The following is a 15,641-nucleotide window of genomic DNA, read 5'->3' as shown; positions in this document are numbered from 1 at the left end:
GAGTCAAAAAATACATCAATTCTACAAGTATTGACTTAAGCAATTGAATTATGATAAAGTGTGAAATTTACAAAAAAATGAAAAGTCTTATTGAGTAATGAATCAAGCTAATGTAGTATTGTAGTGTAGCTATAAAGCCATTATGAAAAGCTATATGTATTGTAATCAAAATTTTTACTTGGATACTCCAAATTGGTTTTAATTAGAACTTTGAAATTAGATCTTGAAGTACCATTATTATAGAATCTTTATGATTTGGTGTCATTGTGACGTTATATGATATTATTGTTATAGAATCAAAAAAAGATACAATAGCCTTGTGTGACTAACTTTGAAAAGCAGTATGATAATAAAATTCAATCTTCAATCCAAATAATAAGATGGTCATAATCAAGAATTTATTGTAATTAGTGGTATAAAGTAAAAAAATAAATTATAAAATATAAAGACTAATAATAAAAAATAAGTAAAAAAATTACAATCAAGCAATTAAACATTAGAAAACTAATCACAATTTATTTACCAGATTTTCATCTAATAAAAAAAATAATATTTTTAGATAGGTATTTTTTATATTTTAATTATATATAAAATATATAAATATAAATTTATATTAATAGATAATAAATATTATAAAAAATAATAATAAATTATTTTTATTATAAGAATAATTTATTTAAAAAATCAAAAATTTGAGCTTCACCAAGGCTCACAAGTAGTATATATAGATGTCTTAAAGAGGCTACAAAGCCTTAGTATTATCTTCCTATGTACATCTAAGGTACTACAATCTATATGGACTACATACACTTCATTTCTTACAAAGACTAAATTAGCTCTTAGTCCTACTATTTTCTATTAATAAAACTATTATATTTTTATAATTTTAATTTCACTATGGCATTCAAAAACATCCATCTATCCTATTACTATCTAAAGGGCCTTCAAATCTTACTCAAATTCTTCATAATGACCTCCTAAAGTGGTAAAACTTACTTTTATCAAAATCTTAAAAATTATTCTAAAATTTCTTAAAATATTCTAAATAAGTTATTTAAATGCTCACAATATTTTTATAATTCTCATACTTATTTTATACTATATATTTCTACCATTTTGATTTTTTCGAGTAATAGAATAAATTAAAATCAATTAAAAATACTAATTTGTACATAAAAAATTTAAAAGATAGGAGGTTCATTCTTATGCATCTTCTAACTACTAACATTTATAGGATTTTTGTAAGTAATACATGTAGAAAATATAATAATATATACATAAGTTTTAAAAATTAATCACTAATTTTTATAATTAAAAAAAATTAAATGAATAAAAATAATTGCCTCAAAGATTTATTAAGATTTTATTTTAATGATTTTTTTATCTAATAATATTCTTATAACTTAAAAATTTATCTTAATTATAATAAATACTTAAAAAATTAAATTTATCTTCTTATTTTATATCTAAATAACTTAAAATTTAATTTTTAATCAAGCTATCAATTAAAAATTATTGATAGATATGTAGTAATACACATCATAAAATCTTATGAGATTAAGGATTGGCATATTTAAATATATTTTTGATGCTACAATTTTTAAAAGAAAAATTAAGTTAAAAAATTAAATTGAGCTAAAGTAGAATACTGTAATAATTCCCTCTTCTTTTCAACTAACTCAAAAATAAATAAATAAAAAAAAAATACTTGGATAAAAGACAAGGAAAAAAAAAGAGCCATCAACTTTAACTTCCTTTCTTTGATTTGATAGAATTGATCATTACATAAACAAAAACGTGCTTCTTCTAGACATTTTAATCTTATGGTATCATGTAACATGTTTTCTTGCTTGAGAATGCATGAGGTACTTAGTTGTAGAAGATAAATTAAAAATTACAACAAAAAGTTGTAACAATTCTTAAATAAATCTCAATTAAATCTTAGAAATCTTAATAAAATTTTAATCAATTCTTAAGAAATCTTAAAGAATTTCTAAAATAGAATCATAAAGAATTTTTTAAAGAAATTATAAATTAACCATTAATAAATCTTAAAGAATTACTTAATATCCTAATAAAATAATAATAAAATTCTAAATAAATATTAAAATATAAAATATAAAGAATAAAAAAGATATTATATATTACTAAAAATAGAAAATTAAAAAACATCTTTGAAAAATACTAAAAAAATCCTAAAAAATCCTAATAAAATCCTAATTAAATATTTATTAAATATTTAACAAATTATTAATAAATTCTTAAAAAACCTTAAATAAATCCTAATTAAATTTCTATAGTAATTTTAAAATTCCAATAACTATTAATTGTAGTATTAATTTTGACTAAATTTTTTTCTACATTTTAATCTTCAAGCAAAAAACAAGGATATAAATCTTAAAAAGTATTGAACTTATCAAATAGGAAATAAAAGCTCTTAATACTCTTTGTTGTTGGTTGTCTTCTTTTCTAATATTGATGTTGATCTTCTAGTAGCAATTATTTTTTGTTAATCTATTTAATCAGTAGAAAAGTAGAAACCTAAGTCTTCTATATCATTACAAAATTTTATTTTAATCAAATCTATGGATTTCTTGAGACCATAGAAAATCTCATTGATTCTAAAATTTAAATATTTGAGATCATAATCCAATCAAGCTTCTAGTTCTTTCAATCTAATTGTTTGATTGATTTGAAATCTTTAAAATATATTTGAAATAAGCACATTTACAAATTCACAAAATTTTACTTGTAAATCTACTACAATACTTACAAAGTACTTATATACATAAGCCATTTATTATTTTCAAAATCCAAAATCACTAATTTAACTTTTAATTTGAAAAGCTCTTAAGAACTAAATTTCTATCTAAATTACTTGATAATTTTTTAAAACAACCTTTATAAGATGTGTTTTTTAACATTCCTATTAGATTAGCAAAAAAAATCTTAAATTACCATATATTTATGATTTTTTCTTTGGATGTGATTTTAATCCTACTTCACAACCAATCCTCTCTAAGTATCAATTTTTGGTTTTTAAGGTGATTTTTGTTACAAACTACTTTTTATTCTTTCCTTAAGATTTTTTTATCACTTTTTTATTCTAGTCTACTTTCTTTTGTCTTATTTATAGCCATATAAAGTAAATAAAAATCCATTTTGTAAAGATTTAATATTATCACTTACTAATTTTACTACTTTCTTGACTATTATTTATATTTTAAAGTAGTTTGCTATAATATTTTTAAATTAGGCTCTTCTAAAATGTAATCTTTTTTTTTTTCTCTTTTACCTAATAGATATGTTTCAATATAACAACAATGAGTATATGTAGAAGAATCTTACCATTGCAAGTATTGACAAAAAATACATGAGATGAAAAATCTTCTTAAGTGATAGAGAAAATTTACAAGAAAAATTCAAATGGTATCATTTGGATCTTGGATCTATTAATGAAAAATGGGATATTTTGAAGATTATATGTAAGTTGGAAGTTTTGTGGCTTCTAAAGAACAACAAAAGATAAGAAATATAAAAAGTATAAAGTCTCATAGAAAGAATAAAGAGTCAAGTTAATGTAGTATTGCCATGTAGCTATTGCACTATTATAAAGAGCAACAAATATTGTAACAATAATCTTTACTTAGATATTTTGAATCAATTTAAATCACATCAAAATTAGGATCCTAAAATGATACTCTTAAAATATATATGACACTCTTAAAATAATATGGTGTCACATACATCTATATTTACTTGAATTAAAAGAATTAAATAGAAGTAAATAATAGTAAATTAATTTAATAATATCTTAAAGAAAAGCTTAATAGACATGGATTTGACTTCATAAATATTTGTATCTTATTAGTAGGTTGAAAACTTATAAGTTAAAAATATGTTATACATGTTAATGATTTTTGGAATAAATCGACCATATAGCGCATACATAAGAAGCTTTTCTTGTAGATTAGATACATATCTTGCAAGTAAGACACATATTGGAGGTCTTCTAAAATATTGTTATATGATTTTTATTTGGATAATATATATGGAAGAAAGACTAAAGCCTTTTTTTTACTCTTATTAGCCCCTTTATTATTTTAAGTCTTATTTTAAGAATCTTTGGTCTTCTCATATTTAATAATAGCCATTCTAGTTTATTAATATATTATCTTTAATTTATCATCTATTCTTTTCTAATAACATAAGAGTATATTGAAGTTTTTAGTGTTTGTGATTCATATCCTTTTCTATTTGCTAAGTTTGTACATGTAAAAGTCATACATAGTTATTTATTATTTTTTAGAGATATAATCTATGAAATTATTTTAATAGATGTAGCAATTAATAATTATAATAGCTTAATAATATTTAAAATTATTAAATCTGCTTCCAATCTAATTATTTAAGATTTATTGTCACTAAAAATAACAATCCTTGAATAAATTAGATTTTTGATAACCTTGATTTTTTCTATAATATAATCAAGACTTTTGCTATTGAAATAAAAATTCATAAGTCCAAATCTTCAATAGTAGATACAAGAGCTTTCATACATGTTGCCAAAAAAAAGTCATATTTTTTTATTTGTGTCATATCTGATTTTGATGGTAGAAAGACATTAAGTGGCATTTGAAGTCAGTATTAAGATTATCTAGATATTTTTGAGACAAAAATGCAACAATTATTCCAAAATATTATTTTTAAGATTGCTCAATTGGTTTTTAAGAAGAAATTTAACTATCATTTGAATCAATTTATAACTTATTATAAAAACAAGTTGGTTGCATTGATGTTGTATATTAATAAGAATTTGGCTAAGAACTTCATATGCCATTTGAAATCTCTAAGATGAGCTCTTATCTTATTTATAAAGTAATATATAGATTATTATAAATATATAGATTATTAAGGATTTAATAAGATTATCATAAAAATAACTATCCTCTATCTTTTATTTTAGGACTTATTGATTAATTAAATCAAGCAAAGATCCATACAAAAATATATCTACAAAAAATATACAACTTGGTACTTATCAAAGCAAGAAATGAATAAAAGATTATATTTTAATTTGGATATAAATATTTTAAATATAATGGCATTTCTTTTGGATTTGTAAATATACCAATTGCTTTTCAACATCTAATTAATGTTATTTTTTGAGAGTTTTTAGATGATTTTATTGTCTTCTATTAAGTCAATAATTTAATCTACTCTAAGAGTACCAAAAAGTGTAAATTTTATATTTTTTGTGATATTCAAAAACTTAAAGATATATAATTATATGCCAAGATAGAAAAGTATATATTTTATATAACTAATGTTGATTTTTTAGGATATATTATTTTAAATGATAGTCTAATGATGGATTATAAGAAAATTCAAACTATCATAGATTATAAAAAAGTTTAAATGATCATGGATTAAAAGATTCTAAGAATACTAAGAAATATTTAATATTTTTTTTGGATTTATTAGTTATTATTAGATCTCTATCTAGACTATTTTCAGGTTGCAATTCTACTTACTTGTTTGATTTGTAAAGACAAATTAAAGTGGAATAAAGAAGTTAAAGCATCATTTGAAGCTTTAAAGATATGTTTTACTTATATGCTAATTTTATATAGCATTAACTTTTTTAAAGCATTATTTATAGAAATAAATTCAATCATTTTTTGATTAGGTGTGGTATTATCACAAATGAGAGTAATCAATAAACTTCACTATATATCTTTTTATTAAAGTAAAAGCAATAGAAATCAATTACTCAAAATTGATAAAAAAAAATCTAACAGTTATATAATTAGTTTAAAAATAGTATTATTATTTGAAAAACACTTCTAGTCCAATAATTGTTTCTTTAGATCATAAGAATCTTGAGTATTTTATATCAATATATGATCTAAATCATTACAAATTTTATTAGAGTATGTCTTTATCAAGATTCAAATTTAAGATTACTTATCTAAAAAAATAATAAGGTTTATCAAATACCATTTCTAAACATTCTTATCTTACACTAGAAGCAAAAGATATAAGTTTTGTTTGATAATAAATTATTCTTTTGAAGCCTAAGCAATTGAATATCAAGGGACATCTAGAGCAACTTTAAGACATGCATATGGAAGGCCTATACTCAAGGTGATATTTCATCTTTAAATAATCTATCAACTAAATTTTAAAAAAATAAAGATCAAAGTATTTGACAAATATAATTTATTGTATCTTGAACTTCGTTAGCATGTGAACATTGCTCTTTATTAAACTTGTTTCTAGAAGGGAAATAATATTATATATATATATATATATATTAACTTAGATCAAAAGAATTAGATAGAAGTAAGTAAAACTATATAAATTTAGTAAAATCTTATAAAAAAGTTTCTTAAAAGTTTCAAAGACATAGATTTGACTTTAAATGTATTTGTAAGTAATTAGTAGGTTAAAAACTTGGCCTACAACATAGCCACGTTTTGTACATATTAGTGACTTTTGGAACAAGTTGGCCATGTGATGCACATATAAAAACTTATTTTATAAATTAGACATGTGTTGAAGGTCCAATACTATATTGTCACATAAATTATAATTAGATAGTATATATAGAAGCAAGAATGAAGCCTTCTCTACTCTTATCAATGTCTTCTTTGTTCTTAGTTTTGTTTCAAGAGTCTCTAATTTTCTTGTCTTTGGCAATAGTCATTTTAGTTTTAATATTTTACTATCTTTGAGTGAATATCCATTTTTTCTAATAATACAAGAATGTTTTTATTGTTTGGATTCATATTCTAGGCATTTTGAGTTTTATTTCAATATTTTTAGTTATGATTTTAATTTCTTAAATTTTTTGATATAAATTTTTTAATATATAAATTAAATATATTAAGTTTTATATATGGTTCATAGTTAATTAAGATTAACAACATGGTTCCAATAGCTTTAAATCAAGTATCTTGTAATTTTTTGCAATCATGTATACATATATGCTTTTTTTGATATTTTTCTATTGTTAAGTAATTATATAGAATTATAGTTATTTTTATAGATTATAAATGAAATAAATATTTATAATTAAATTTTATAATTTTATAATTTATAATTTATTTATATATTCTTAAATTATTAATATTATAAGGTAATAAAAGTTTTAAATTAGAAGGTGAAAATAAAAATTATTTTAATATTTTTTAATTATCTTAGATTAAAAAATAAAATCACAAAAAATTACAAGAGTATTTTTTGTATTTTAATTTATTATTTATATTAGTTTATTTTGATAAAAAATTATAATGTTTATTTTAAATTTTATAAAATATAAATTTTACAAGCTAAAAATTTATGTATATATATATATATATATATATATATATAGTAAATAGTAAATATATAATAAATTTTAATATTAAAATTTCTTAAAATTTTCTAATGCATTTAAGAAATTTTTATTCAATAAAGTTTGTATATATATATATATATATATATATATATATATATATATATATATATATTTGTATTTATACAAAATACGTATTTAAGTTGTGTAGTAATTGAATGTAAAATGAAAATATTATATATATTTACTATTATTATATATGCTTATTATAAATTATATATATTTTTTAATAAACTTATTTTTTTTTATTCAAAGTATAGATTAAGGTTTGTTATGTTATATGTACCTAAAGCATTGAAGTATGTAGAGTTAAATACAAACAAATAGAAATAAGTAGAAAAAGATTTGATAGATAATTTGTTTTTAAAAAAAAAACAAAAACTTTTTGAACATAAGTTGTATATAAATATGTACATTATGGCTCAAGATAATATAAAAGAAGTTTGTTTTTTTTAGAAAGTCTATATAAAAATGGCTTAGAAGTTAGACATTTAACATGCAAGACTTATGGTTTTTTAGAAATATTTTTATTGTATCAAAATTTTAATTCAAGGTTCTCAAGTTTTTTACACTTAGCATCAATTGTTCTCGGACTTCCTCATCTTTCTAACATTTCTATATTTGATCTTATTCTCCTTGAACTTGTATAAAAATATTTTTTTATTTTAACTAGTGTATCCAATTTTTATGATTTTGATACATTTAAACAAATCACATACAAGTTAATATATAAAAAATAAATCAAATAAATTAAATAAATTTCAATAATATAACTAGTATTAAAAAAATTGATCATCTTTTAGACTCAAAGTTTATAATTTGAACAATTAAGTATATATATTATAAATATTATTAATATTTATTTGATAAAATACTATATTATTTTCAAAAAAAACAATCCAAGGTTATTATAATTAAATAAAATATTATTTTAAATTACACATGCTTAATAGAACTTTTTCAAACTTAAATATTTTTTTGTCTAAAGGTTTACTTACTTACTTATCAATTAAACTTGTCAAATAACCACTTTCATGCTTTCATTACTGTTATTTTTTGAGTATATTTGAGGCATTTTTTAAATTTATTTATCTATTATAATTTTTTGAACTTAAGTAGAAAGCATCGTCAAATTCAAGTTACAAAATCTCAATGCTATATTCCCGATCACAGGCGGACCTGCTGTGATCGTCACCAAATGGCCAGCTAAGAATTCATCACCTCTGCCAAGTCGGATTCCGTCACGGTCACAATAGCCACGTAGGCTCAGATCCGTACGCACAGCCACGTACGCATCCCCTATTACCAAATCATTCCTTCGCCACGGTTCCAGACCCCGTCACCGATTGGCAAGTATTTTGAGCTCTCGCGGAGCTGTTGCGGATTAGATAACGAGGTCTCTGCTTCCTTTCGTAGTCAATATATCCCCTCTCTCTTTCTCTCTCTCTGCTCCTGACTCCTGATATTTCACGGCTGCACTCATCGACAGTCGCTCATCCCTGATCTCTTCTCACTCAGGCAAGCGCTCTGTTCTCGGCATGCTGTTATTCCGAGTGTGGAATGTGAGGGTAATTTTGAACATTCTCCGTGTTGAATCTGTCAATATGGTCCTGGTTCTTCGATTTCTCAGCATTGTGTTGCCGAGCCTGAATATTTCACTTGTTTTGAAGTCCTTCGAGTATGAGATTAAAATGTCAACGCATACGCTAGATGGTGGTATTCTCTGATCGTCAGCTTTCGCGAGGGTTTAGATGCGTTGAGGGTGGTATTGCTGGCGGAACTAATGTTGGAAGACGGTTATATCCATTGGTATTGGGTTCAGGTTATGGTTTAGTTTTATCGGGTTAGTTAATCTAAGTACTGTGCCGAGGATGCATTCGTTGGCTGGAAATGTGCTATTAGTTTTGCTCTGTTTTGGCTTTCGGTTTTTGTCTGTATTGGACTATGGATTTAAGGTAGATATTCTTGTGGTGGATTAGCCATATCTCATCCTGTCAGGCGTCCGTGAGTAGATATTTTACATTTCACACTGATAGGTGTGGTGTATGTAAGTAAAACCAATTTATTGACAATCATCGATGCCAAAACGCGTGCCTTCTGTCAATGAAGGTTTCCTATGTCAGTCTAGCGTCAACTCAAAAGTTCGGACGCTTAACTTACTTGAATTTTTTAACTAGAAATTTGCTGAGTAAGCTGTCTGGTGCAATAGATAAAAATATCTTGGAAAGTCATGCAATTAGATATGACGCTTGGGATCTTCAGTTGTGTAGTCAAGATGAAAGGACAGTAGTTTTTTTAATTTTAATTTTTCTTTCTTTCTTTTATTTAAATATCTCCTAAATAGCTTTAATGTTAGTATTTGTAAGTGAGACAGGGTGTACCGAGGGTTCAGGGTTTTAGGATTTCTCTTAGAATCCTGGTGTTTTGAATAAGGTCATCAAAAGAGGATATTACCTCTCCGCCTACTTATTTATTAAGGTTTTTGGGTTGAGCTTAACCGTGACCCTCCGGCACAATGTGAATCGTCTTAGGCGATTTAAATTTAGTAACTCGATGTGCAAGTATTTCATTTCTAATTGATGTTGCTGTGGCTAGTTCAGAACTGGATACTTGAAATGCATTGACTCCGTTTCATGACACAGCATTGTTGAGTCTTTGGCCTATTTACAATATCACAAGTTAATTGCAGAATAAAGAGGTATCTGGCACTCTTGTCGAACCAACTGGTTGTAATCTTAAGTTTTGAAGAAATTGAAACTACGTCCTTTGCCTTTAATAAAGGAAGAGATCGAGCCGCTCTCCGAAGATTGGATTTTTCCTTCAATACAAGGTGTGGTCATGATACTAGAGGTTTTTCCCACTGAGGCAAGATCGGAGGTTCTGATTCATAATAGTGTCTTCAAGCACGCAGGGGTTCCAGCACCATGGTCATGGCTCTGCGGTTGAGTGGTACCTTCGCAACTGCGTCGTTGAATTCCCGTCTACAGAGCTTACCGAGCTCAAAGTCGTCCCGGCAGTGGAGCTCTAGCTCTACGTTGCCTTCAAAGCGTCAGACCAGCAAGAAGGCTGGGAGGCTTGTTGTGCGTGCCGCAGAAGGCATTGACGTTGATACCAAGGAGGGAAAGGGTGACATTCTGCCATCAGGAGAGTGGGCTGAGAACTTCTCATTGTTAAATTATGAAGATTTGTCGAAATACTATGAGCATATTCTATTCAAACCAGAGGTACGTAGCTTCTCAAGTTTTGTTTGTTCGTGTATTTCGTGTAGAATTTTGTTCCTTGGTACCTAAATAATAGTGTTGTCGCAACAGGCACAACCGTCTACACACCTCGCAGATATAATGTCCCGAACCATCATCACTGCATCTCCAGAACAATCTCTTGAGGAGGTGGATCGATACTTCTATGATATATCTGGCCTTCCTGTGGTCGACCATGAGCACAAATGCGTTGGAGTTCTTTCCAAAAAAGATCGATCAAAAACATCAAATGTCAGTGATCACTTTTACCACACTTAACTTCAGCTCTTGTGTGCCATGCAGATCTTATGAACTGGAAACCTGTATGTATGCCCATTTTCTTTGTTTGGGTTATTAACTACGTATGTATTTGAGACTGTGCGCAGTTAATCCTTTTTTGCTGACCAATTCGAACAAAATAATGAGTTTGACGCTCGAGCAAGGAACCATTGTAACTGGATTTGTGGTTGATATGTTAGGCGGTAATATCTGAGGTTTTTGTACTAGGGCTTTAGCAATAAGGTTTGTTCCATCTCTGAACGTTGAATTATGCATTCCCTGTTCTGATACTAGTCTTAATCGTGGTTGATGGTCAATGCACTGAACACATTTGATGTTATGCTTGGTCAACAGCTGAAAACAAAGGTGAAGGATGTCATGACCACACCAGCAATCACCTTACCTGCAGACAAGGTTGTCTCTGGTACGCTTCCAATTATGAGGACTTCAGTGGAGTGCTTCATTTATCTAACGCTAAATTGAGTTTAAGCTTTTCTGTTTGAATTTAGAGATTAATTTTAGTTCCCTGATATGTCTTGTTTTTAAACTTAATTAGCCTACTCATCATGAACATAAAAGAACTAAACGTTCTAAGTTTTACAACTCACCGGTCTGAAGTACTCACAAGGAGTTGCATGAATGTTGATAGCTGCCTTAACATGCAAGGACTGTTAAGAAGTCAATCAATGAATTTTTGAATGGTTATGGGTATTGCAGATGCTGCGGTCTTGATGTTGAAGAACAAGATTCACCGCATTCCTATTGTAAATGAAAAGAATCAAGTCGTAGGTAATTTTGAATTATATATATATATATATATATATATATATATACGTTTCTGCGTCCTACTTCAAATTCTCAGCTATTGTTTACCTGCTTAGGTGATTATTGTTGTGATTATAACTACGAGGAATTGTGATGAACGACTTGCATTTCCCAGTCAAATCAAACTCTTTTCCGACTGCATTTTTTTTGCTCGTTCCGAGCCTCCGTTGATTTTTATAACAAATTATCATATTTTTTCTAAGTGTTTCAAGATCTGACCTTTTTAGGTATTGTGACAAGGACTGATATTTTCAGTGCTTTGGAAGGAGGCAAGCAAGATGGTAATTGACCTTCAGTTCGTCTTGCTGCTTCTCCATTACCTTTGTGCAATTTAGAAGCCTGCCTTGCTTCAAGAACTTTCGAGGACTATTTTGATACTGTCTGGGTTTTTTGTGACATTGATAAGTAATGCAATTTTCAGGTGCTAAGATGAAAGGGCCGACGCATTTCTTGCACCTTGACGATTTTGACAAGGATACATTGCTACACATCTTGGATCGTGCTGTGGAAGTTAAGGCTCGGCTGAAGTCAGGGGACAAGAGTTATCAACCTTTGAAGGGGATGTCGATGGCTATGATTTTCACTAAGCCATCTATGAGGACAAGAGTTTCGTTTGAAACTGGTTTTTATCAGCTTGGAGGACATGCCATCTACTTAGGTCCTAACGATATTCAGTTGGGAAAGCGAGAAGAAACACGTGATATCGCTCGTGTACTCTCAGGGTACAACGATGTCATTATGGCGCGTCTCTTCGGACACAAGGTGCATCTTCGAAAACATTGTAGTCCTTCCACAGAATTCTGATTTTCTTAGAAACAGAACGTGTTGCTTTAGTCTGGATCTTTGTTGAAATCTTCTCCCAAGTGCTATACCACTGAAGGATTTGAATGTTAGTCCTTATAGAGAATGGTGAGAATACACTTATCTTTTCTATGTACCTTGCTTAACTTCTAAAAGCGCTGATCTGGTGAATGCAGGATCTGCTGGATTTGGCAGAATATTCTAAGATTCCCGTCATCAATGGACTTACTGACTATAACCACCCTTGCCAGATCATGGCTGACGTCCTAACTATTAATGAGTTCATTGGCAATATAGAGGGTCTGAAGGTATGCCTTGCTTTCGGAATTCGCTACATAGTGCTATCTTGTGATAAGTTGACAGTGGTATTCGTCGGTGGTTTTTTGGTTTTTACGTTTTGGTTAACTTTGGCGAAAACCTCAACCTGTATTTTTGATTTGAATACTTCTATTAGTTGGACAATAATTCATATGTGGGAAGCATGTGGCTGTGTTTTAGAATGTTCTAGCTCACATTTTCCATCACAAAACACATTAAGTAGGTCCATTTTTTGTAGTTATATTCTCTAACTTGTGAAGTTCAATGACTAACTCCATCGAGTGCATGGGTGTGGGGTGTAGATAGTGTACGTAGGCGATGGTAACAACATGGTCCACTCTTGGTTGCGCCTGGCAGCTGTGCTGCCTTTTCATTTCATATGTGCATGCCCACGTGGTTATGAGCCTGATGCTGCCACAGTAGAGAGAGCTCGCAGAGCAGGAGTAAGCAAAATTGAAATCAGACACGATCCTGTAGAGGCTGTGAAGGGGGCAAATGTCGTTTATGCGGATGTATGGGCCAGCATGGGCCAGAAGGAGGACGCAGACAACCGGAAGTCGGTTTTCCAGGGTTTCCAGGTAAGAGCGTCAGTTTTCAATAGCGTCCACAGTTTGATTATCCATTGAAATCTCTTCAGAATAGCTTATTTTAGTGGATATACAGTCGAGTTGGTCTGAGATTCATACAAGCATGTCAGTTTCAAATCAAAGACTGAGATTGGAGTGTATGTCTACAGGTTCATGAAATGTGTGCTCTGATGGTCTGCATATGTTTTATGTTTTAATTTTTCTTTTTTTTCTTTTGGCATGCTCGTAAGTTATTTATCCTAGTGACCCTTGAAAAAGACCACTCTTTTCTGACGACAGGTGAACGAGGCTTTGATGAAAGCTGCCGGACCTCAAGCCTATTTCATGCATTGTCTTCCAGCTGAAAGAGGAGTGGAGATCACTGACGGTGTTATTGAGGGCCCCAAATCGATTGTATTCCCACAAGCAGAGAATAGGATGCACGCTCAAAACGCCATCATGCTCCACTGTCTTGGTTTTTGAGTCCACTATGGATGGGCTTGGCGTGGACAAGTTGGATGTTTTCATTATTTGAGGTAGTAGCTATCTGAATTGGGTATCTCCTTGAGTTTATCGTGTGCAGTGAGCCTATTTCAAGCTCTATCATGGAAGGGAAGTAGGAGCTAGCTTTGGTGTGCGGAGTTGGTACTACGCAGAGATAGTACCATCTTGTCACTATTTCCAGTTTTGTATTGTATGCTGATTGTACATTGGCGTATAAGAGATGGGTGAGAATTAGTATTTTGTGCAGGTGCTGACTAATAATTTACTATGTTTCGTGGTCTTTCCGTTCACACGATATTTAGAGAATCTTATCGGAAGGAACGTTTTAGCCAGAGTATCAGCGATCGATGCTGTCTGCCATCTTCTTAAAGAGTATTGTTCTTAATTAAAATCAGGTGGTGTGCAGGATTTTCATGTATCCTTCTATTTAGACTCGCATCCCTGTTGTGATCCTTCGATACGATTGCTAGTGAGACTTATTCCGGGAGGGGGGGCAAGCTTGTGCCTTCAAGCAAATGCTCCCCCAGAATAAGGTGGAATATTCTGACGTACTTCGGAGCATGTGTATGACTAATCGGAAGGACACAAACAAATCGTTTAAAGTCTTAGCGCATGGGTACTGGATATCTATACATGGTAGAAGTATGCACAATCTTCTGAGGTCGACTCTTGAGTTTGACCCGAAGGTTCTCTTGTCCATCATACCGTCCATTCGAGAGTGGTTTTAGTCTTCGGCTAGATCAAGCTCAGAGGAATACTTTTCATCCCCCAAGGCTGTATAGGTCAGTCTGAAAGGTAACATAGTGTTTTTCTGGAAATGGAAATTGTTTGCATGTTTTGTGCGGTAAAGATCTTTCTGTTAACTGGTGATAGTACTGTTAGTTAAATCAGCTAATGGTTGTTAATGGATTTCTGCAGTTTCTGATGCATGTTGCAATGAGAGGCCATTTTCGTGTGGGACATTTAAGTGGTTGCATGGGGCGATGTGGAGCGCGTTACGCCTGGGTTTTCCTCTGTCGGAATCCATTTTTAAATCGCATACTAATCCCTGCAAATCACTTCATTCCGCCACATATTAATGGTGTCTGCTAGGACATTGACTGCTGTCTCCCTCAATGAATTTACAAAAATGCAGGTCTAGAAGAGGAAAAGTGACCGGGTAAATGGATATCCAATCAATAAGACGGGCATTGCATGAGTACTATCACAGATCATTTGTAACAAGTAGATTAAAGAACTATATCAGAGAATTTTCGCTATCATGATCAGTGAGTATATACTCACATCGACATCGACATCGTTGCCAGAAGGCTTCTAAGTGAGAAATGCTTGTACCCATGTAGCTACATATTTTAACGTCAGATTCATGATATCATGCGATACAACGAGACTATAGTATTCCCTGAAAGTACCATGTGTTTTGAGTGCAGATATACAACACATCCGTAGTTGTGTTTTTGTTCGTGAAGGAAGCAATGAATATCCACTTTGTTTAGATTACCAGGGATAACCAGGTGATGATATCTCGCTCCACAACAGGATGATCAAGAGCAGCACCATTATGAATCCAACAGTGTGGAGAAAGCTACCAGACATTCGATGGAGCTTAAGTATAATGCATTTTAGGCTGCTTAAAGAATCTACTCTCAAGATCAATCTTGCATAAGATATTGGTGGCTTAATTTTCTGCAACTAGGGTCTGAGATAGCT

At 29.6% G+C, this 15,641-nt stretch overlaps 1 protein-coding gene across 11 annotated transcripts; it reads left to right on the top strand.

The window, feature by feature from the left end:
• The first annotated feature begins 8,836 nt into the window (after nt 1-8,836).
• Nucleotides 8,837-15,441, top strand: LOC112292645 (ornithine transcarbamylase, chloroplastic). Of its 11 annotated transcripts, none has more exons than XR_016506589.1 (11): nt 8,837-8,961; nt 10,294-10,623; nt 10,711-10,890; nt 11,272-11,341; nt 11,635-11,706; nt 11,970-12,023; nt 12,164-12,504; nt 12,720-12,851; nt 13,164-13,439; nt 13,728-13,963; nt 15,362-15,441. XR_016506589.1 is itself a non-coding variant. In XM_024541334.3 (10 exons), the coding sequence occupies exons 2-10, from the start codon at nt 10,324-10,326 to the stop codon at nt 13,908-13,910; spliced, it is 1,608 nt and encodes a 535-aa protein (XP_024397102.1). In that variant the 5' UTR covers nt 8,837-8,917; nt 10,311-10,323; the 3' UTR covers nt 13,911-14,177. The 11 variants fall into 11 exon arrangements, 4 of the variants coding, with proteins under 4 accessions (XP_024397102.1, XP_024397101.1, XP_024397100.1 ...); XR_012219058.2 differs by lacking the exon at nt 15,362-15,441 and adding an exon at nt 14,850-15,329; XR_016506591.1 differs by lacking the exon at nt 15,362-15,441 and adding an exon at nt 14,338-14,799 and having other exon boundaries at nt 8,837-8,917; nt 10,311-10,623.
• The last annotated feature ends 200 nt before the right edge of the window (nt 15,442-15,641 follow it).

Source organism: Physcomitrium patens, chromosome 15, assembly GCF_059467195.1.
Source record: "Physcomitrium patens ecotype Gransden chromosome 15, ASM5946719v1, whole genome shotgun sequence".
Classification (NCBI taxonomy): Eukaryota; Viridiplantae; Streptophyta; class Bryopsida; order Funariales; family Funariaceae; genus Physcomitrium; species Physcomitrium patens.
Note: the sequence above shows the minus strand (reverse complement) of the source record. Positions and strands in the feature narration are given on the sequence as shown.

Excerpts from the sequence above, each read along its gene's own strand:
- LOC112292645 (XM_024541332.3), top strand. The coding sequence starts at position 8,938 with ATGCTGTTATTCCGAGTGTGGAAT. Across the intron at positions 10,624-10,710 it reads ATATTCTATTCAAACCAGAG|GCACAACCGTCTACACACCT; the intron begins GTACGTAGCTTC and ends TTGTCGCAACAG. Across the intron at positions 12,024-12,163 it reads GGAAGGAGGCAAGCAAGATG|GTGCTAAGATGAAAGGGCCG; the intron begins GTAATTGACCTT and ends TGCAATTTTCAG.